Raw genomic sequence first — 24238 nt, 5'->3', positions numbered from 1 at the left:
ACACCCTCCAGCAATCTACAAGGCCCTATTGCTACACCCAAGAGTAAAAATCTCCCGCCAATTTATGCACTGGTGCCAAGGGGGTAGGAGTGGGACCTGCCCAAAGTTAAGTCTGCAATGCAATTGAAATTTTCCCCAAATATCCTGAAATAAGGCAGCATTACAGGCAAAAGGGGCATCAAGCTATTCAGAAACAAAGGTTGGTTGGAATTTGGGGCATAAACATTAAGCAAAGAGACATCTCTGGCATCCAACCTTCCAAGTACCAGCACATATCTGCCCTCATGTTCATTGACTACATTATGCAACTGAAAGAGCATCCCAGGCCTGGTCCAGATAAAGGCCCCACCTCGCAAATGGAGAGTAAGCAGTGCAGTACAGTTGCCCCTTCCATCTCTTGCAGAGTGCTCTGCCCTAAGAATTTGACAGATGTGTCTCTTGCGGAAACACAACCTGTGCCCTCCTATGCTTTAAGTAAGCCAGGGCATTATAGCACCTAGAGGTTGTGGACAGGCCCCACACATTCCAGGTGGTCAATCGGATTCCATCAGTTATCCAGACAACCACTTACACGTCCCAGTGTGTGCAATGGCACTCCGTGTCAGCCACACAACCAGTAAGTCAACTGCCAGCCACAGAAACCAGTTACATCTGCGGCACACCTATTGCTAACAAACCAAACATAAGAGGAGCAAACAAGTAAAAACAAGTAAACTTCCTCAAGTCCACCACTCCCACACACCGGACTGTGATATACGTACATCCTGTCCAAACAAAGGAAGGCAAGTAACCTACAAACTAAGGACCATCAGAAGGGCAAACCAAGTGTGTATTGAAATGCTCAGCAGGGGGAAGAGTCCAGCCAGTCCAAAAATCATACAGTGTGCTAACAGGGAAAATATTGTGCATAGCGCAAGCTTCCCAAACTTGCTCAGCCTCCTCTCCCAAGCCTAAAGAAAAGGAAAACTAGAGACATTGAAACACATAAGGATATAATACAGCCACTACATTGCATCACCATGAACAAGGCAAACACCTTACCAAACATAGCAGCCGACCAGCCAGTGTAATCTGCTGTGCTCGGGGTGACCCCCCAGGGACGTTCTGCAGTCCATGCACAGTTAAGCCAGCCGGCATCGAAATGGGCCCTATGCAAGAATGTGTCCCAATATGAGATTAGCTCACGCCTGATCTCAGGGGGGCTGCCATTCTCCACTGCCCTCATCCACTCTTGGGCCGCCTGCTGCTTAGATGGATAGTTTGCTCCACACTGTCAATAACTCCTGCGTCTCTCGTGCCCTGACCGATGATAAACTATAAGCTCTGGACAGACTGTCCCCTTGTCATAACGTTCCAGCCAGTCTCTTGCCACAGCACAATCCATGAAAAAGTGAGACTTGTCCTCTGTCTGCACTCTCAGAAAGACCGGAAAAGCAAGGAATGACGCTACCCCAACTCCAGAGGCCTTCTCTTAACTGCAATGAACAAAGCTCGCTGAGTTTGAACTTAGAAGATAAAGTCAGGATAGAGAGAGACCTTAGCATTCTCCACCACGAAGGGGCCATGGTTGCGGAGCTGCTGAAGGAGGAAGTATTTGTCATGGAAATGCAGGAGATGGGCCACCACCTGACAGAGTAGTGGCCCTGGCTTAGGAAGGTGAGCAGGGACCCTGAGCACCCGCAGCAAGGCCTAGATCTTAGACAAGCACTCCAAGGCCATGACCTCCTGAAGCCAGTCCACAAGAAAACTAAGCATGGAGTCACCCTCCATTCACTCGAGTAGACGATGACCCTATTATTATAATGGCGGAACTTCTCTTCGCCATCAGGCCTGACAGCTAGTCACCGAGTGTGCGCTTCCAACTCCATTAGGCAACGTTCAGTATTTTGGGCCTTGAGCACAAAGGTTTGGACTGACACCTCCAAGGCAGACACCCTCTCCGCCACTTACTTAGAGTTCTCACGAATGAGGCCTGGCTCAATCACAATAGATTTAGTCTTGCCTTCCAGTTGCTCCCCGGTAGCATCGATCGCAGGCAGTAGCTTATCAAGTTTTCTGTCCATGTGGGAGGTGTCCCCGTCCCCAGAGACCTGCTTGTTCCCATCCTGGGCTGAGCTCATCAGGGCATCATCTCTGGGCCTATGAGTGAGATCTATGACGGGGGCAGATAAGGGAGAGTAAGGTTCTCCCAAATTCAACAGTCAGAATAAGCAACTGTAATGCTAGGAGGTGTGGCTCCGTCAGCCACTGCCTTAGGTATGGTGATAGGGTGTCCCAAAGCAGCAGGGAAAAGCCAAGGTCACCTCCAGGAGGAAAACAAGAGGGATGACAACCCACTCCACTACTCAACAAATGGTACAGCAGTCCGGGAGGGCCTACACATGCAATAGGCGTGATACCCAGCCAACAAAGCCCCCAAGCTGCAGCCACAGCTTTGCAAGTCACACTAATGTCCAAAGTAGCAAGGGGAGAGCAAATCCCTACAAGTTGGGACTTGTCCAGGGCAGAAGCAGTTAATGCAAGGTCAACAGCAATTCACTGCTCAGGTGGGGTACAATAGCACTCAACAGGGGCTCCAGCCCTCTATGGGGCAGACAATGTTGGCGGCAGAAGTCAGCAGTGGACTCAAAATCCCCCCAGAGTACAGCAGCAGGGAGAACAGTGCGGTCAAGAGGCCTGAGGGCGGATTTCCCCAGGGCCCCCGCTATCACCAGAGCCAGCAATCCATAAGATTATGGGCCATGAAGGCTACCCCAGCCAGCTGCCGCACTCCTCACCTGGCAGCCCAAAGGCAATCTAAATGGCCCAAATGGCATGGTGGATGTACTGTGTACCTGCAGGCAGGCCACCCTCAGTGTCAGAGGGCTCCGGCTCTGGGTGTGGTTGTTGGGAGAGGGTGATGCTTCATGGGCCGGCGAGGAGCTTGTGCTGCCGGCTGCGTACAGCTTGGGGGCTAGATACGGCCTCCTCTTACACTATAATAACTTATAGAGTTTAACTTCTGTTTAGGAACAGCTAGAAACAGGCTTCAAGAACTCATTTTAAAAGTAGTTTAAAATCCACCTTATTGGTCAAGTCGGTTTTTTATATTACTGTTTTAGAAATGAAATCTTTATAAATTTGTAATTTCTCTGCCAAAGCTAAGAGGGTTTAGAGTACAACACACAGGAAATGCGGAAAAGTGAATAATGTCAACCCCGGAAACTTTTCCCCTATTGGTTAAAAGGTGGCCAGGAGTTTTTCCCACCCACAGGCAGGCACTAAGTATAAGAGTGGATCCCACAGACCTCTCCTCAGAACACTCCTGGGCCTGTGAAGAATTCGAAGGATTTTCCTGCTGTCTGAAGAACCTTGAGAAAGAGTGGACCTGATTGCCTTGAATACAGGACCCAAGGGTCAGTTGGCTGCAACTGTCTAGCTGACCAGTTCCAACTGGACCTGCCCTGGACCCTGCATCTGGCCTGTGTTAGAGTGAGTCCTAACCCCAAGTAGTGTCCTGGACCCATGGCTGGTGTTAGAGTGTACACCACCAGCCCAAATTGCAAAATCTGGGACTTGGAAACTTTTACAAAACTTTTCTTCCAAAGAACCGACAGGAGGCCGTAACTGCTGTGGAGCTCAAGCCGTTGAACTACCAGCCGGATTCAGCTTGCTGGTTTGGCCTGCTGAAGGAGATCTGGCTTTCAGATAAGTTGGCAGGGTATGCGCAGAAGTGGGTCCCTTGCTCACTTTGCCACTGGATTCAAGCTAGCCTGACTGATGAGGGCTGTTAGCCCGAAAACAGACCCAGGATGCTTGTTTCCGATCCAGAGAAGACATGGCTTGGCAGTTCGGGTTGGAATGTTCCCGTAAGGCACAGGGTCAAGATTGCTTCGCATATAGCTGTATCTAAAGTGGGGTTGCAAAGTGAGCTAAAGATGGATGATGGATTCAGCCCAGATCTGGGCTAGGGGGTGAGTGTCTGAAAAGTTTCAGCGCTCTGTCCATCATCTCCTTGTCTTTGCTTTGTTCTCCGTTAAGTTGGCAGGGTATGCCAAGACGTGGGTCCCTTCCTCACTTTGCCACTGGATTCAAGCTAGCCTGGCTGTTAGCTCAAAACCAGACCGGAGATGCTTGTTTCCGGTTCAGGGAAGACATGGCTTGGCATTCGGGCTGCACTGTCCCCATGAGGCACAGGGTCAAGACTGACATGCATATAGCTGTGTCTGAACTGGGGAGGTGAAGTGAGCTTAAGAAGGATTATGAGTTCAACCCAGATCTGTGACTGGGGGTGAGTGTCTGAAAAGTTACAGCGCTCTGTCCATCATCTCCTTGTGTTTGCAATCATCTTTTCAGCCATTATCTTTGCTAGATCAATGAATGTACAGTTAGAGTTATACGTCCAAAACTAATATATGTTTCTCCATAGCACACTACCTGGCATGCCAAAGAATACAGTCGATTCACCACTGATTCTTTCCCTTCCCCACCACATTTTAGCAATTCATGGCCACCAGCTCCCCCAATCTCTCCCTTTCAACGCCCAAGACTGTTCCCTTATGTTAAACTCAAGCTAGTAAACACTCAATGTGCTCTGAAGAAAACACAGAACATAAACAATCTTCTGTCTGAATAGAGTTGTTGCCCAGCAGATGTCACTGAAGCTGGCTTTTGTACAATGTTATCATCTTTTCGATGACCTCCTTATTATAGTTTACAAAATCTCCTTAAAAAAAGAGTGTCATAGAAAGGCAAGAGGTTGTTTTAGCATACAGCCCTGACATGTCCTACGCAAGAAGTCATGATCTGACATACACCTCTTTTGAGTCCATAGCTATCTACTGTTTCATCAAGCCCAAAGCCTATTTCATGTAAGCAGTTCAATACCACCTCACCCCCTCACTTGGTCAAAACCCAACCATTTTAGGAATTCCTCAAACTGACTAAGCGTGGGCGGAAAATCCGTTCCGCTCTCGGGTTTTGCGGATTTTCGGTAAATTCGCAATCCGCGAACGCTCGCAAATTTACCAAAAATCCGCAAATTCGCACACAGCGGATTTTTTTTTCTTGGTGATACAATTTTGCAGCGCGCAGCGTTCACTTACCGTCATTCAGCGTTTGCCGAGTTGTTTTTCTCGATATTTTGCGAGTGCTGCGCCATTTTGGATCTTGCTGCGAGATCCCGCGGGAGTTTGGCGACCGCGATTACGACATCGCGCTCGCCACCTTGCACAGCGAGAGTTTGTCAATGCGAGTACGCCGTGATCACGTATCGCGAGAGTTCGCAATCGCAAACCCGTACATGCGGCGGGCAGCAACAATCTTGCACTCGCGAAAATACAAAATTTGCAATTCTGCACAAGAAATCCACCAGCAAGCAGCATAAACCTTCTGAAAATGATGATTTTTATCAGAATAACTCCTCAAGTTGACATTTGCCTGCACTTTTTTTTGCAAGGAGTCCATTTTTGGAGGCTGGGGGGGTGGGAGGAAGGAAGTGCCCCACAGTCTCCAACTTCCTGTTCCTGTCCAGCAGGCTCCTCCCAGTGCTTTCTTCATGTGCTGGTCACTTTCATTCGGATTCTTCACCTGGAAGGATTACTTTTTGTGGATGCTGCTGGATATTTGGATTTGAGGCCTTTTCGACTTTCTTTGGATCACTTTTGGATTAGACATTTCACAAGTAAGTTTCTTTGGGGCATTACAGTTGCTGCAACTACAATTTTGTAATTTTCGATTTTTGGGCTGTTGTTGGGGCCTTTTGCCCAGGGGTACTCAGTGGTGGTGGACTGAGTCTTTCTGTGGGGTCTCTTTAATAAAAACATCATGGAGGGCCTGGATGGCTTGGGATTGTGCTGATTTTTCTGTGATTTTCGTTTTTTTGGGCTGTTGTGGCCTTTTCACCAGGGGTACTGAGTGGTGCATGTGCCTAGTCTTTCTGTGGGGTGTCTTGAATTTAAACATCATGGAGGGCCTGGATGGCATGGGATTGTGCTGATTTTTCTGTGTTTTTCGATTTTTTGGGGTGTTCATGGGGACAGGCCATGTGGGTGGGGGCCATTTTGAGTGCTGCTACAGACCCTGGCCATGTGCTGGGAGGGAGGGGGCCATTTTGAATGCAGGCAGTGTTCTTAGGTCTGCAACCATTTTGCCTAGCTTTCAACCTTTCTGTCCAGGGGTAGTGAGTGGTGCATAGGCCTAGTCTTTCTGTGGGGTGTCTTGAATTTAAACATCATGGAGGGCTTGGGATTGTGCAGATTTTTCTGTGATTTCCGTTTTTTTGGGCTGTTGTTGTGGCCTTTTTACCAGGGATAGTGAGTGGTGCATGTGCCTAGTCTTTCTGTGGGGTGTCTTGAATTTAAACATCATGGAGGGCCTGGATGGCATGGGATTGTGTTGATTTTTCTGTGTTTTTCGATTTTTTGGGGTGTTCATGGGGACAGGCCATGTGGGTGGGGGCCATTTTGAGTGCTGCTACAGGCCCTGGCCATGTGCTGGGAGGGAGGGGGCCATTTTGAATGCAGGCAGTGTTCTTAGGTCTGCAACCATTTTGCCTAGCTTTCAACCTTTATGACCAGGGGTACTGAGTGGTGCATAGGCCTAGTCTTTCTGTGGGGTGTCTTGAATTTAAACATCATGGAGGGTTTGGGATTGTGCTGATTTTTCTGTGATTTTCGTTTTTTTGGGCTGTTGTTGTGGCCTTTTCACCAGGGGTAGTGAGTGGTGCATGTGCCTAGTCTTTCTGTGGGGTGTCTTGAATTTAAACATCATGGAGGGCCTGGATGGCATGGGATTGTGCTGATGTTTTCTGTGTTTTTCGATTTTTTGGGGGTGTATTACTGAACTGATGTTCGTCTGTCTTCCATTGCTTTTAGGTGCACAAGACTCAAGAGAACCACCAGTGCCAGGAAGAAGTCCTGCAGCGGTGTGTGTGTGCAGCATAACGTCACGTGACGTCACGTCTGGCCACAGACAACTCTGCAACTCGTGCAACTGCGGCCTGCTGTTCTGACCTGCTCTGAAGAAGATGGCCCCAAAAAAGTTCCCTGTAGCTCCTCTAGCAAGAAAGTTGCCAGTAAAGAGCAGAAGAAGCAAGTTACCAAGGAGACTGGTCGTGCCGCCCGCCACATTTTTTGGGAGTAAAAAAAAAAAGTATGCCTGCAGCAGCAGCGGGATCTGCTGGGGACCAAGCTGTGAGCAGCACCCCTGCTCCATTGGGCTCAGTGCCACCACCACCACCACGTCAACTTAAGTCCAAGCCCTTGAGTGCTGCAGAGGCACTTAGTCTAGTTGTTCAATCACCATCGACCAGTGATGTTGGCTCATCGCAGGAAAGTAGCAGCAATGTCCCTGAATCAACACAGGTTGTTGTAACTCATCTGACGAGTGTTGAACAACCACAGCCGCAACAACACCACATGTGCAAGTACAAGCCCAAGTATATGTGGAAGGAGAGGCAGCGCAAGGAGATGCGCAAGCAGAGGTGCATGGAGGGTCACAAGTGCCCACAATAGTTGTTCCTCCCGAAGTAGGGGCACATCAGGAAATCAACAATCAAGCCGAGGTATCATTTGAGGAAGCCACTCCTCCTGATGATCATTCATTGTCTTCCACATCCCAAGCAAGGAAAAGATCAAGGTTGGTGTCTACATCTTCTTCAAGCCCACCTCCTTCTGATGATATGGATCCCAATTGGGAACCAGCACCACTGCCGTCTGAGAGTGAGGCACACTATGATCTGACAAAGGTACTTAAGCGTAAAAGGAAGGTCGTCGAAAAACTCATAGTTATGGAGTGTGATGAGGCTCAACAAGAAGTGGCGGATACTGCTGCTGATGAAGGCTCTCACGACGACGACCCAGTCATCATAAAGGTCACTGCAGCCCCAGCGGGTATGCAGCAAACAGACATTTTGACCCTAGCCCGAGAAGCTGCTGAGCGTGAGGATGTTGTCGACGAGGAGGCAATGGAAGAAACACAACAATCATTGGAGTTAACTAGTACACCAACACCTACCGCTTCCATATTTCTTACTCGCCAGAAGGGACCTCCATCCACCTCGACCTCAATTAGTGGTGGTGAAAGTGCAAAACGTACTGAAGTTCGGCAATCCACATCCTCCACTTCATCTGGCATTAGCAGCAAGACCACCACCACAAGTATCGCCGCCTCCTCCGGCCCCCAAAAACATTTCAAGTCCGCAGTTTGGGACTTCTTTAGTGTTTGCCCAAAAAAGGAAAACCTCGCCATTTGTAGCATTTGTAAGTTGGCAGTTAGTCGTGGTAAGTTTGGTTCCAACTATGGTACCGGAGGCCAGAGAGGTCATCTTGAAAGAAAGCACGCTGTCAAATGGTTTGCGCACCTACAGGCGATCAAGGAAGCCCGAATTGCACGTAATGAAAACGTTGATGTTTCATCTGATGATGACGAGGAGGAAGAAGACGTGTCAAACACTTCACTTACACCCAGTACCCCTGTCAGCAGCACACCCCATGTGAGCCACACTAAGAGTGTGGGAGAGAGTGAGACACCAATGCGAAAAAGTTCATCAGCGAGCGTAACTGGGTCGAAGAAATCATCATCATCATCCTGTAAATGCTTGGTCCAGGGCAACATTAAAAAGATGTTGTTTACAGAAGCGCAATATGAACGCAACCACCCACTGACGCGTCTGTATAACACTAAGCTGGCTAAAATGCTAGCTCTTGACCTTCTCCCTTTTTCTTTTGTAGAAGGGGTTGATTTTCTAGAATTAGTGGCAGCGCTCTGCCCTAAATGGAAGGTTCCTAGCCGGTTCTATTTTGCCAGAGTTGCGGTTCCAGCACTACATGAAGATGTGCTGGAGGTGATTGGGGCAGCTTTGCAGAAGAGTGCTGTTCACACTATACATCTGACAACAGACATGTGGACCAGTGGCGCTGGCGCTGATTACATGTGCATCACTGCACACTGGGTCTCTTTTTCAGGGGTTAAAGCAAAGCTAAACGCAGGTGTTGTCCCGTACCGAGTTTTTAAAGCTGCTCGGAAACATGCAACACTAGCCCTGTTTGGCTTGGAGAAACATCACACAGCACAAAACATTTTGGATGAGTTTAACACAAAGGTCCTTCACTGGCTGTCCCCAAAAAAACGCTAGATTGGTTATGTTTCCACGGATAATGGCGCCAATGTAGTTAAGGCCATGGAGCTGGGTCACTATTTCAGAGTGCCGTGTTTGGCGCACTGTATAAACCTGGTTGTTAAAAAATTCTTGAGTGATAAAGACAGTCCAGCGTACGAGGTAGTGGACACCTGCCAAAAAATGTGCAACCATTTCAGCCATTCTTTTAAGGCCCGGAAGCATCTGAGGAGCCTGCTACATGAACGTCGAATGCCAGTGAAAGCACTCATCCAGGAGATGGCAACACGTTGGAACTCAACCTTCTACATACTTGAGCGTCTGTATGAGCAGTATACGGTACTCGATCACTATTTCTTAAAACAGGGTACAGCTCACAAGGACCTGAGGATGGATGCGGCACAATGGGAAATAGTTAAAAGCCTGACAGACATGCTTCGTCCTTTTGAGTTCATCACGCGTGCAGTCAGCAAGGAGGACTATAATTTGGGAAAAGCTATCCCATTGTTGTACATGCTGGAGCACCAACTGAAGGCGGTGTCTTCTATGTGTCTCAAAAAAATGAAAAAAACCAAGATCCTTTTGTTTTGGCGGAGAAATTATTAGAGCGCCTACAAGGTGATGAACGTCTTAAAATGATCCACTCAGAACAGCATTACATTTGTGCTACTATTCTGGATCCACGCTACAAAAAGGCGCTGGCAGGCCGAGCATTCTTTCATTTTGCTGATGAAGATGTTACAAAGTACAACAGTTGGCTAGTCTTGTCAGCCAAGAGGTTTGAAAGAGAACGGCAGCTCATTGAAGGAAAAGGCAGTACATCGGCATCAGCAGGCCATCCCCAGTCAAAACAATCCACGTCTGCACCTGTGGCTGTGGCACAAGTGACCTCTCAGCCGTTAAAGACACCGGCAACCGGATCATCTGCACCAGACACAACAGTAACATTGGAGGCTGAAGAGGATTGGCTAGCTCTGCTTGGGTTTGGTTCTCAAAAGGTCACAGCAACAGCTAAGCAAAGTGGAGGAACCTTGGAGGAGGACCTTGAGTCGATGGTGCAGGACTATCTGAATGACTCAACAGAGGTCTATGTTAATGCTGACCCATTGGCGTATTGGCATGGGAAAAAAGAATTGTGGCCACAGCTCTCCAACCTGGCTTTAAACTACTTGTCTTACCCACTCGCAAGCGTGTCTTCTGAACGTGTTTTCAGTGCTGCTGGTGGCATTGTAACTCCCAAACGGAGCCGCCTCTCGCCTAAAAATGTGGAGAGGTTAACAATGATCAAGATGAATCAGCACCTCATACCACCTGATTACAAAGTACGAGAAAGCACGCCGGATGAAGACGAGGTGGACAGCAACATAGATGAGGGAATTTCTTCTCTGTTAGGTGACACTGAGCTCACCATGCCTGAATTCGCAGAGTATGATGACGAAGCCTTATTCTTATTCCTGGACCCTGACACCGAGCCCTGAAAATGAGACAATGAATCAATAACTTTCTTTTTCGTCCTTATTCACTTTTATTCCTTTTTTTTTTTTTTTAAGTATTTTTATTAACTTTTCCCCCCATTTTTATATGGGTACATGGCACAAAAAGAATACATACAGGGTATTAGAGATTAACATAAAAAAATACAAAAAATAAAAGAAACCAAACAATAATAATGTAAAATAATATAAAATCCAGATTATATAGTCCACAAGTATGTCTAAAACTGTACAATTCAAAGACTTAAACATTTGTATTATAATCCCCATACATTTTCATTAAACATAGATAAATCATATACTATCTTCAGTCCTACCGAATAAATAAATCAATGGGTCTCGGCTTTTAGTAATTCCTACCCTGGATCTATATCTCTTCATCTTTGAATAGGATCCCATATTTCCTTACCTATTTTCTTACTGGTTGCCCCTTTCCGAGCATAAATTGCTTTTTCGAGATTATATATATTCAATAACTTCATTAACCATTGATGGAATGTAGGTGGTGTGCGGTCCAGCCAGGCTGTGGTAATACATAGTCTCAGAACAGCCATAGCTAAAAATATGAAATATTTATAAGCTGTATGGGAAGCACTTTGATTAATTCCAAGCATCACCACTGCTGGAGTAAGTGTGATTTCTATCCTCAGTGTATTTTTAAGAAATAATTCTATTCCATCAAAGGTGGTTTTCAGATGAGTGCACTTCGCGACCATATGAGTAAGATCAGCTTCGTCACTATCACACCTTGGACATGTAATCCCATTTGTACCACCCCACTGTGCTATCCTGGCTGGTGTATGATATAATAGATAGAGAGTTGGGCTTGAAGTGGTGCTGAACATAGGAGTCTCTGGCCCAATTCCAATGATCTATAAAGCAGTTCTTATCAACCCCCAGTTTCTGTATCCATTTATTCTCAAACTTATTCAAATCATCAGATTGATGCTCTATCAACTCAGAGTAAAATCTTCTTATTGTACCCTCTGTGCCATTCTCTATGATATCCAGGATGAGATTTAAATTAAATCCCTCCACCCCTCCAGTTTTTGTCCTGATAAAGCTTCTTATTTGCAGGTATTTAAAAAAATATGTTGTATCCAACCCATATATTGCCTGTAAGTCACCAAATTGCATTACCCCCTGTGCTCCCATAATATCCCCCACCTTCGTGATCCCGCGACTTAGCCAGTCATTAAAAACCACCCCTGCAAATATTTCGTCAGAGAGATTGGGATTCCCTTTGAACCTAGTATAGGCATTGTATCTTCCAAGTCCAAACTTTTTAGCAAATGATGTCCAGATTCTATGCGCTGCAATAATCGTTTTAAATTTAGTCCTTCTGTAATAGCTATGATCAGTAATTTTCAAGAGGAGGTTTTCAGCATGATCTCCCAGAGCCAATGTATATATTGCTAAAGTTCCTAACTGGTTTTGTCCTTCTTTTTCTCCCCCTCCTAATAAACCTGCCATCCATTGAAGAGATGCCGCCCAATAATATAGTTTTAAGTCTGGCAGGGCCCATCCACCACGCTCCCTAGGTAAAGCCATAAATCTTAATGCCCTTCGGGTCTTTCCATGCGACCAGACAAATCTATTTATCATATGTTCCAGTATTATGAACCATTTTGCTTCAAATAATAGAGGTATAGCTCGAAATATGTATACAAATTTTGGTAAGAAAATCATTTTAATTATATTTGTTCGTCCAACTATTGAGAAATGTATGTTATGCAGCCTATCTAATTCCTTTTTCACTTTGCCTATTATAGGTGCAATATTTAACTCCACTAATTTATCTAGATCCGCTGTGATTGTTACCCCTAAATAGACTCCACTTTCTACCACCCTATTATCTAAACAATGTGCTTTACAGTTTTTAATAATCTGTGTTTTACTAGTATTGAGAGCGTAACCAGACACTTCTCCAAACTGTTGGGCTTCGATCTCGACCATTGCCATTGCTTCAGTAGGTTTAGTAGTCACAATTGCGACGTCATCTGCGTAGGCCAAAATTTTGCACTGGGTTCCATAGGTCTCTACTCTACTTTAATTGTATACGGCGCAAACAGGAGAGGGGAGCAAGGACACCCCTGCCGCGTTCCCCTTTTTATTTTAAATGGAAGTGTATACCCTGCATTTACTCGAATGCAAGCAGTTGGGCTCTCATATAACACCTGAATTGCTCTCACCATACCGACTCTCCAAAGCCCAGCCTCCTCAATATAAACCATAAAAAGTCCCAGGAGACCCGATCGAAGGCTTTCTCAGCATCCAATAACATAATCGCTATCGGGTCTCCTGATACCTCTGCAACCTCAAGGAGGGTAATAACTTTTCGTATATGGTGGATAGTGCCTCTCCCCGGTATAAACCCGTGCTGATTAATGCTAACAAGTCTATTAATTACTTTTGCTATTCTAAGAGCTAATGCCTTTGAGTATATTTTTGTATCTGCATTCATCAATGTTATCGGTCTGTATGATCCAGGTTGTTCAGTTGGCTTACCCTTTTTCAAAATTATGACGATATCGGCACCTGCCCAGCTTTTCGGAATAGATGTCCCCCCCTGCGCCTGCTGTAGTGTATTTGTAAGATCCTGTTTAATTATGTCCCAGAAAGTCTTAAAAAATTCATTTTTTTTTTTTTTTTTTTGATTCAGATATCTTTATTCAAGAAATTTCCCCCCCCTCCTTTTTTCTGTTACATCCAATGTGTTTTTAAACATTTACATAGTCTTTTACAACAAATACAGATTTGTGTTGCTAAATAATAATAATATGCAGATTTAGAATACTAACACCCTAAACATAAATAAGACACATCATACAACATATCTGTTAATCTTATAGACTCAACAAATTTCTCAGTTATTGCCACCCATAATTTTCCTATACTTCCAATGCTCAATGGGCAGCCATATCTTACACCCCATAGCTTTTGCCTTCCTTCCTTTACTGTCATATATGGCCCTCTCTAAATTATATGTAGATAATAATCTTGCTACCCAAGTCTGGAATGACGGTGCTGTTTTCTCCTTCCATGCTTTTGCAACAATTATCCTGTATACTGCTGTAACCATGAATAAGAATTCTGGATACATTATATTTTCCTCTGAGCTTATCCCCAGAATTATCAGCTCCTCAGTTAATTTAGTTTTTATTCCCAGTGATTTCTCCAGAAACTCTTCTATTGCCAATTTTAAGGTATATAATTGCGGGCATTGTGCGAACATATGTGTAATATTAGCCTGTGCTGAAATACACCTTGGGCACGTTATTCCAGTGGAGCCTCCCCAACTGGCTATTCTAGCTGGTGTATAGTATAGTGAATAGACTGTTTTATAGTGTTGGGTTTGGAGTGTAGCTGAGCATAAAATAGTTCGACCAAAATCTAAGGAAATTTGTAGATCTTCCGGTCGTGCCTTTACCTGTTCTCTCCATTTACTACTGTATTTCTCTCTGTCATCTGTTTTGTAAACTTGTAGCTCTGCATACAGCTGTCTTATTGAGCATGAGAGGCTGCTTCCCAGATAATCCATTATCTTGCATCTCGCCATCCCTCCTGCACCCCCCGTTTTTGTATGGAAGTAACTCCTCACTTGTAGATATTTGAAGAAGCTATGTCCCGCTATTTTATACCTATGCTGTATGTTTTGGAACGTTAAGATTGCTCCCCCTTCATCCATTAAGTCCCCCAATTTCTTGATCCCTTTCTCATCCCATTCTTTCATAGCTGTGTCCCAAAAAATTTCCATAGGGAGATTATCATTCATATAGAGCCTTAAGTACCGATTATACCTTCCCAGTCCCAATTTTTTCTTTATCGCTTTCCAGACTTTATATATCGCACTCAGAGTCTTAAATCTTGTATGCTTAAAATATGCAAAGTCCACCGTTGTTACTAAAGCGTTTTCTGCCGCTTTACCTAAGAGTGCTTCATATACGTTCGCCGGACATTTTCTCCCCTCGTCCTCCTGAGCACTTCCGCCTAATAGTCCTTTGGAGTATTGTAGAGCTGTTGCCCAGTAATAGAATCTAAAATCAGGTGCCCCCCAGCCTCCCCTCTCTCGTGGTAGTGTTAAAAACCGGTACGCTCTACGTGTCTTCCCCTGTGCCCAAATTAATTTATTTGCTACTGATTCTATTTTGTTAAACCATATCCCTTCAATAAAAAGTGGAATTGCCCTGAACAAATATAAAAATTTCGGAAAAGTAACCATTTTAATAAAGTTAATTCTACCCATAAGAGTCAAGTGTAGATTATTTACCCTCTCCAAGTTGCTTTTAACCTTGGCTAGCAATGGTTCCAAATTTATCTCTACTAATTTTTCTAAATCTGCCGTCACCCTAACACCCAAATACTTTGTGTCTGAGACAACTCTTGCGTCTACAAATGTGGTGTATATATTCTGAACAACCTGTGTTTTCCCCCTATTTATTAGATATCCAGACACCTCTCTGAATTTCCTTGCCTCCTGTTCAATTTCAGCCAATGACTCCTCTGGTGTCGGTGTTATGACAGCCACATCGTCTGCATAGGCAAATAATTTATATTCTTTCCCGTGTAGCATAACTGGAGTAATCCTCCTATTATTTGTGAGCCTTCTCAGATAGGGGTCTAGATATAATGCAAATAGTAAGGGTGAAGCTGGGCATCCCTGTCTAGTCCCCCGTCTGATCTGCACTGCGTTAGAGTATGATCTATTAATACGTATCCTAGCACTGGGATGTTTATATAGTGCCTGGACTGCAGTTATGTATCCTCGCCCTATACCAGCCCACTCCATAGCCTCCCAAAGGTACGCCCAAGAGACCCTGTCGAAAGCCTTCTCGGCATCCAAAAAGATAGCCGCGACAGGGTCACCTGAGGCCGCTGCAGCGTCCAATATAGTAATCAGCTGTCTAGTGTGTTCAGTAGTTCCTTTCCCTGATATAAATCCATGTTGTGTAGGGGAGACCACCCTCTCTATCACCTTGCTCAGTCTGTTGGCCAGTGCCTTGGAGAATATCTTTGCATCGGCATTAAGCAATGTAATGGGTCTATAAGAACCCGGCTCAGTAGGGGGTTTATCTTTTTTCAATATCACGATTATATCAGCACCCGCCCAAGACTGAGGAACAATTCTGCCTCCCTGTGCCAAGCAACAGATTATCCAAATGTCTTTGGCTAATACCTCCCAAAAAGTTTTGTAGAATTCTACCGGGATCTGGTCTTGTCCCGTTGCTTTGCCAGATGGTAAACTGAATATTGCATCTCTTATCTCCTGTAGCGTTAATTGCGTATCTAGTTTATCCCTTTCTTCTATGCTCAACCCCTCCTGTAGGCCTTGCCTTAGGTATTCCAGACTTTTTGCCTCTACCTCCTCATCGTTTTTATCTTGCTCATATAGTCTCTCATAGAACCTCCTGAACACCTCCTGCACCTCCTCCACTTTATTAACAATTGTCCCATTGCAGTCCTTAATTTCTTTAATTTCCCCTGCAGCTAGCGTTTGCCTAGTTCTAATTGCGAGCAAATGTCCCACCCTCTCGTTGCATTCGTAACATTTCTCTTTATGTGCTAGGTATTTTCTTGCTGTTTTTTGTGCCAGCGTGGACCCTGTTTCTGACCTCTGCATCTCTATAGCCACTAAGATCTGTTCAATAGGTTCTTGTCTTTCTATTGCGTCCACTAGCCTTTTTTCCAACACCATCAAATTTCTAATCTCCTCTTCCACCTTTTCCTTTTCCTTTTTACTTCTTACCAAGGTATAGCTTAGTGTCTCTCCCCTTACTCCTGCTTTGAAGCTGTCCCACACCATATCCGCTGAGGCTGAGTATCTATTTACATCCCAAAACTGTGTCATCCATTCTTGCATCCTTATAATATACCCCTCCTCCTCCAGCAAGCCTCTCTCAAACGTCCATGTCGGATTTATTTTTTCTGCTTTTTGTAATATTGCTAGGCTTAACACCAGCGGATTATGGTCCGACATTATCCTTGGGAGAGATTCTATTTTAGCCCTGCTGACTAATGAGCTAGAGATAAAGAAATAGTCCAAACGGGCAACTGTTTGATGTGGTGCTGAATAGAAAGTGCTACCTGTACCTATCGGATTAAATTCCAACCATATATCCACCAGCGCGTTATGTCTAGCAAGATTTTGTATTGCTTTATGCACCTTTTTTTTCCTTCCTTGATATCCACCTCCCCTTGCACCTATTACTCCATTCAGCCCATTGATATTAAAATCCCCACAGCAGATCAATGGCTCTGGCCACAAAGCTAACTCGCTATCCATAAAATCTAGTAATTCCGATTCATCTTCGTTTGAACCATATATTGAGGCCAAGGTACATCTTCCCGCGGCTGTTTCTAAGTCTAGCATCACCCATCTCCCTTCGGGATCCTCTTTTTTCTTTTTAATTTTAGCAGCACCTTTTCTGGCCAGGACTGCCACCCCCTTATTTCTCCCTTCTTGACCTGTGCTAGCAAGAATCTCAAATCCCATCTGGCCAAGCAAGAATTTATCTTCAGCTGCTACGTGCGTTTCCTGTAGACAGGTTATATCAATTTTCCAGAATCGCAGCAGCGCGGATAGCTTCTGTCTTTTCTCCATGTTATTTAGCCCACAGATGTTAATCGTCATTATCCTAACTGCCATAGTTCTAGTTTAGCTTTTACCAGCGTCTCAACTACTTTTTTATCTTTTTCTGTGTGTTCTTTTTCTGCATCACTACAATCTTTACAAATCTGTATTAATTTACACCACCACCTTTTACCCGTGACTTCTTCCCTTCCTTCCCCCCCCCTTTAAGCCCCCCCACCCCGATTGCTGCCCCTCCCCCCCAGTGACAGGCAAATAGGTCATCCCTGACCTATGTGTGTCCGCTTAGCGTTGTAGAGTCGCTCCCCCTCTCCTCCCCTCTTATCATCTACTACTTTGAACTGTCAGGCTTAGTACATTATCCGACATTTGTAGCTACTTAGTTTTGAGTTTCTTCTACTCCCTTCCTTGACTATTTCCTTCGGGCCCCCCCTTTCTCTTTTAACTCTGTCAGAAATTCCCCCGCTTTTATTTCAGAGAAAAACATTCTAGTGCGACCCGCTACGATGACCTTCAGCTTTGCTGGAAACAGTAGGTATGCCTCTGCTCCTTGGGACTGAAATGCATTAATCAACTGTCTTAGCCGCCAGCGCCTCTCCACTGTTATGTGACAAAAGTCAGGTCTTGCAAAAAAAGTTATCCCTTCCACCGTCTTTTTAACATCAGGTCTGGCTCTCTCCATTAGCTCTTGCCTTGCAAGGAAGTTTCCGAAAAAGACTAACATAGCCCTGGGGAGCGTTCCCGAGCCTTCCTTGTGAGTTTTCTTTACAAAAAGTGGATATCTATGGGCTCTCTGCACTTCTTGTTCCCAGTTCCATGGTACCTCTGGGAACGCACCCTTTAGCAGCTTGACAACAAAGCCTCTAGGATCTTGGCCTTCAATCCCTTCCTCTATTCCAAGGAGCCTGGCATTATTGCGCCTCTGGCAATTCTCCAAGTCCTCCACCTTCCACTGCAAATCCTCCATGACCTTAGTCTGACCCTCTCTAGATGATTGCCACTCAGTTGCTTCGTCTTCTAGGCGACCAGTTCTTTCCTCAACTCCAATGATTCTTTCCTCAACTTCTTCAAACTTTTTATTTATTTTCCTGATTGAGGCTTGGATCTTTTTCGTATCATGCCTGGCCCTCCGACTTTCAGTCCTTGCCTCCATTTGTATCTGTTTCAGCGTGGCAAACATTAAGTCCAATTTCCCTCCATCATTTTGTGTCTCGTCTTCTTTATATATGTTGGAGGTAGCGGAATAGTCCCATACTAGCTTTTTATATGCTCCCTTATGAATATTCTGGGGGGAGCCTGCTCTTCTGGATGTTGTTTTGCGCTTTTTTTGCGTGCCTCTCCCCCTAGAATTGTCACTAGCTTCTGAGCTCGAGAGTGAGTCAGAGAAGTCTCTCTCTTCCTCACTGCTTGCCAATGTTGATTCTGATTCCTCAGGGACAGAAAAAAACCTATCTCCATCAGTCCCATCTGTGCAGGCCGTTTCTGCCAGAATGTTAGGTAGTCTATATCCTTCATTATCTGCCCCCAGCGCAGCGTTCTCTTTCTTTTTGGCTTGCATTTGCTCCTCACGAATTTCGACTTCCACCTCATTAAGGGCCTCAAGCATTTGCCCTGTATTCAACATCTCACCCCCACCGTTGGCCTCTCTCACCTCTTTGTCCGGGTCCGGGTCTTGGTTTTCGTCCTGCATCCCCTGGGTCTGCGTCTGTACCTGTTCTGATACAGCGCCGTCTGGCTGAGCTGTTGCATGACTCACCGCTCGGAGCTCCGCGGGAAGCGTGAGCTCCGTAATCCCCGGTTGCTTAGCAACGCCTCCGCTTGCGTCCTCGAGGACGCTCTGAGCAGCTCCTGCGGGCGGCAGGGTTCCCGATGGTCCTGAAGCTCCTGATGCCTCCGCTTGGATTTTGGCTCCGAAGACCTCGGATACTGAGGGTTGCCGATATACAGTATCGTTTTTCTTCTTTTCTGCAACATCCCGCGCCGCTGTTGTAGTGCAAGCACCTCTTATGTCTTTGTTTTGGATCAGCGCTTTCTCCTTTTCTCCAGCTCTCTCCAGTTTTCGTAGCTGTGTTTTCGTAAGGGTGGAGACCGTGGGGGTTGTCTTTTTGCTGTTAGGTGGCACTTTTGTTTTCGGGATAGCGCCCAATTTACCCACTTCCTTTTGTGTGATGTCCTTGTTTGTAACACCCGGTATGGGTATTTGTTGCTGTACTTTCTCCTTTCCTCGAGTGCCCATTTCTGCCATCAGTACTTTACGGAGCCTGGAATACCACAATTTCGCTTTCTCCAGTAAACTTGCAAAGTTAATAGTTCCTCTGGGCTGAATCAAAGCGGCGGATTGCATGCTGCTGTCAAATCTCCATTAGCGCCTGAAGTTTTGCTTAGCTTCAGGAGAGGGGTCTGAGTGCGACTTACTCCCACAGCGCCTCGGCGGCCACCTTGCCCCTGAACGCCTTATTCACTTTTATTCCTGTGTGTCTGTCTTTCTTTGTTGTGCACAGTTAATATAATTCAAACTTTAATCACCTAATCACAAAAACAAGCCCATCATCAGAACTGTCTTCACTTGTTTGCTTATTGATTTGAAGGTGCCGCAGTCTGCATTCCTCAGGTTCACAAGTTCAGAAGAACATGCTCCTCTATCCTCCTCCTCCAGACTCCTATTTCCATCAAAGCAGAGGGCTGGATTACGCCCAATGAAGAAAGACTCAGCACTTGCGGGGGTGTTCTACTTCTTTGCGGGTGAGTTGACAATTTTTTTTGTGTTTTTGCTGACTTGCTTGCCTTGGAGGTGCTCTTTGGGAGGGTTCCGGGTGTTTGTAGGTGAGTTTTGGGGTCTGAGAGCACTGCTGGGACAGTCTAATCTTGATTGCATTTGCTTTTCAGGAAATACGTGGTGGAAAACGGGAGTTATGGCCGAGCTGCACAGCGCGTTTGGACCGAAGGCCGAGAAATATTGTAAGTATGAGATTTTCCATTTTGGCTGTTTGGGGGTGTTGTGCTTTTTGGCGGGTGGGTTGGCGGGTCTTTGGGCATTCCTGGGAAGGTCTAATACCGGATAGAAGTGGTTGGGACAAAATCCACGCTGAATTTTTTTTTGCTATTTTTGACATTTTGCTCAATGTAGCGTTTTCGGAGGCCTGTTTGGGGGGCTTCCTGGTGTTTGTGGGTGGGTTTCGGGGTCTGGGAGCACTGCTGGCTATGGATACTTTAGTTTGCAAGAGGTTTGAAGCAAATCCATGGTGGCAGAGGGGAGTTAGGGCCTAGCTGCAAAGCGCGCGGGGAGTGATTTGGGAAATTGACAAGAAAATGACTAAGTACCCATTTTTGTACTTTTGCTTTTTGGCTGTTTGGGGGTCTTCTACTAGTTTTCTCCTGGGTTGACGGCTCTGGGCCCATTGCTGGGAAGCTCAAATACCGGATAAAAGTGGTTTGGACCAAATCCGAGGCGGAATATTTTTTGTGTTTTTGCTGACTTGCTTACCTTTGAGGTGCTCTTTGGGGGGTTCCAGGTGTTTGTGGGTGAGTTTTGGGGTCTGAGAGCACTGCTGGGACAGTCTAATCTTGATTGCATTTGCTTTTCAGGAAGTCCGTGGTGGAAAACGGGAGTTATGGCCTAGCTGCACAGCGCGTTTGGACCGAAGGCCGAGAAATATTGTAAGTATGAGATTTTCCTTTTTGGCTGTTTGGGGTGTTGTGCTTTTTGGCGGGTGGGTTGGCGGGTCTTGGGGCATTCCTGGGAAGGTCTAATACCGGATAGAAGTGGTTGGGACAAAATCCATAAGGAAAAGCCTTTTGGCACTTTTTGTAACTTAGGGTTCGTTAGGGTTAGCCCTAGCAGCAGGATTGCATTTGTTTCGGAGTACAAGCCGCTCCTGGACGCACCCATGGACCGTTCTCCTGCTTCTCCTGCAAATTTAGCGGCACCGACAACATCTCTGCTACGACCACAACACAGATCCCCGACCCCAACCACCTACAATGCATCCTTCTCAACACCCGCTCGGTCCACAGGCACGCCATTGACCTTTGGAACCTACTAGACACCATCTCTCCAGACGTCGCCTTCCTAACGGAAACATGGATGAACGCTTCCTCCGCCCCTGACATCGCCATCGCTATCCCTGATGACTATAAGATCACACGCAAGGACCGCACCGACCATACAGGAGGTGGAATCGCTATCGTCCATAAGAAATCAATCCGCATCTCAACCAGCTCTGACGCCAACCTCGCTAACTCCGAACACCTTCACTTCCAGATCCACATCGACCCCAAGACCACACTCAGAGGCACCCTCCTCTACAGACCACCAGGACCACGCGCAAAATTCAGTGAAGACATCACGGACTTCATCACCCCACACGCGCTCCCCTCCAAAGACTACATCCTTCTGGGAGACCTCAACTTCCACCTTGAAAAGATCAGCGACCGCAACACCGCCACCCTCTTAGACAACCTCGACAACCTCGGACTTAAACAACTGGTCACTTCCCCCACCCACATCGCAGGTCACACACTCGACCCCATCTTCACATCCAGCAATCATGTCTCCTTCAGCCACACTACGGATCTCCTCTGGACTGACCACAGCTGCGTTCACTTCACCTACAACAAGCCGAAACCCATCATCCACCTCCAACCAACTCTACAAAGAAACTGGAACAAAATCACCACGGAGCAGATCTCCACATCGCTCCTTCAAACCTCCCCAGCCCTCTCTTCTAACGCCAACGAAGCCGCCTCCAACCTCACCCTTTGGCTATCCAACACTGCCGACACCTTAGCACCACTGAAAAAACGTCAACACAAACTTGGCATCAAGAAGGCCTCATGGTTCAACGATAACCTCAAGAAGTCCAAGAAACTGTGCCGCTCCCTTGAAAAGGACTGGAAAAAAGACCCATCCACCAGCACCAAGGACGCCTTCAAAAGCGCCATCCGTACTCACCACCAACTGATCCGAAAAGCCAAGAAAACAGCATTCAAGGATCGACTTGACAACAACGCCCACAACAGCAAGGAACTTTTCAACATCGTCAAGGAATTTTCCAATCCCTCGGCCAACTCCAACGACATCACCCCCTCTCAAACCCTCTGCGATTCCCTAGCCTCTTTTTTCCACAACAAGATTGCAGACATCCACAACAGCTTTGACAACCAACCCGGAAGCCAACCCACCCTACCATCAGCTGACCATCTCCCCCCCGTTAACACCCTTAACGCCTGGAACCTAATCTCCACTGAGGACACCATCCGCCTGATGAATTCCATCCACTCTGGATCCCCCACAGACCCCTGCCCTCACCACATCTTCAACAGAGCAGACTCCGTCATAGCTCCGCACCTCCGAGACGTCATCAACTGCTCCTTCAACTCCGCTACCTTCCCAGAAGACTGGAAACACGCTGAACTCACCGCCCTTCTGAAAAAACCAACAGCAGACCCCACCGAACTCAAAAACTACCGCCCCATCTCGCTTCTTCCATTCCCGGCCAAAGTCATCGAGAAAGCTGTCAACAACCAGCTCGCCGCCTTCCTCGAAGCCAACAAATCCCTCGACCCCTCACAATCTGGCTTCCGAGCCAAACACAGCACTGAGACCGCCCTCATTGCAGCAACAGACGACATTCGAACTCTACTGGACAATGGAGACACAGTCGCCCTCATCCTCCTCGACCTCTCTGCAGCCTTCGACACAGTCTGCCACAAAACCCTTTTACAACGCCTCAGAAACATCGGAATCCAAGAAAAGGCACTGGAATGGATCACCTCATTCCTCACCGGAAGAACCCAGAGAGTCCGCCTCCCACCATTCAAGTCCGAGGCCTCTGAAATCATCTGCGGCGTACCACAAGGATCCTCACTCAGTCCCACCCTCTTCAACGTATACATGAGCCCCCTCGCGGCCATCGCCCGCCAACACAACCTCAACATCATCTCTTACGCGGATGACACTCAACTGATCTTATCCCTCACCAAGGACCCCAGCACCGCCAAAACTAACCTACACGAAGGAATGAAAGAAGTCGCCGAATGGATGAAACAAAGCCGTCTGAAACTGAACTCAGACAAAACAGAAGTCCTCATCTTAGGTAAATCCCCCTCTGCATGGGACGACTCCTGGTGGCCGGAAGCCCTCGGAAATGCACCCATCCCGACAGACCACGCACGGAACCTTGGCGTCATCCTGGACTCTTCACTCTCAATGAACAGACAAGTCAGCGCCGTATCCTCCTCCTGCTTTAACATTATTCGCATGCTCAGAAAAACATTTCGCTGGATCCCCTCCGAAACAAGGAAAACAGTCACCCACGCTCTAGTCACGAGCCGACTGGACTACGGAAACACCCTCTACGCAGGCACCACCGCTAAACTCCAGAAGAAACTACAACGAATCCAAAACGCCTCAGCCAGGCTCATATTAGACATCCCACGCAACGAACACATCTCTGGTCACCTTAAAGACCTCCACTGGCTACCAGTCAATAAAAGAATCACTTTCCGACTGCTTACCCACGCACACAAATCACTCTACGACATCGGACCAGATTGCCTCAACTCTCGACTGTCCTTCTACACCCCCTCCCGCCAACTTCGCTCTTCCAGCCAAGCCTACGCCACTGTACCTCGCATCAACAAAACCACCATGGGAGGCAGATCCTTCTCATACCTGGCTGCCAAAACATGGAACTCACTCCCCGCTTACCTTTGCCTCACCCAGAATCACCTAGCGTTCAGAAAGCAGCTTAAAACGTGGATATTTGACAAATAATCCTCCTCCCCTTCCTAAGCGCCTTGAAACCCTCTGGGTATGTAGTGCGCTATATAAATGTTATGACTTGACTTGACTTGACTTTTACTTTCAAAATACGTTTCAAATACTTTCAAAAATATTGTACTGTCTATTAGGAAAATCAAAGTGTGACTTTTTGCACTACACAGCGTACATACCTTATATTTATTTATCAGTGGTATTGTAATATTATATCACTTCCTGTTTTTCGTTCAATAATTACAGGCCGGGTTTCAGTCTGTGCAATGGGGAAAAAAGGATGG

The 24238-nt window shown here is 46.4% G+C and overlaps 2 protein-coding genes across 2 annotated transcripts in view; both read right to left on the bottom strand.

The window, feature by feature from the left end:
- The window catches only part of ADGB (androglobin), a 1363241-nt gene that overhangs the window by 219818 nt on the left and 1119185 nt on the right, over positions 1–24238 (bottom strand). The window lies entirely within an intron of this gene.
- LOC147708794 (uncharacterized) lies at positions 17018–20299 on the bottom strand. Its single transcript, XM_086927424.1, has 2 exons — positions 17580–20299; positions 17018–17372 (listed from the first exon to the last, which is right to left on the bottom strand). The coding sequence occupies exon 1, from the start codon at positions 19521–19523 to the stop codon at positions 17592–17594; it is 1932 nt and encodes a 643-aa protein (XP_086783550.1). The 5' UTR covers positions 19524–20299; the 3' UTR covers positions 17018–17372; positions 17580–17591.

The sequence above is a fragment of the Lissotriton vulgaris genome, chromosome 6, assembly GCF_964263255.1.
Source record: "Lissotriton vulgaris chromosome 6, aLisVul1.2, whole genome shotgun sequence".
Lineage (NCBI taxonomy): Eukaryota > Metazoa > Chordata > Amphibia > Caudata > Salamandridae > Lissotriton > Lissotriton vulgaris.
Note: the sequence above shows the minus strand (reverse complement) of the source record. Positions and strands in the feature narration are given on the sequence as shown.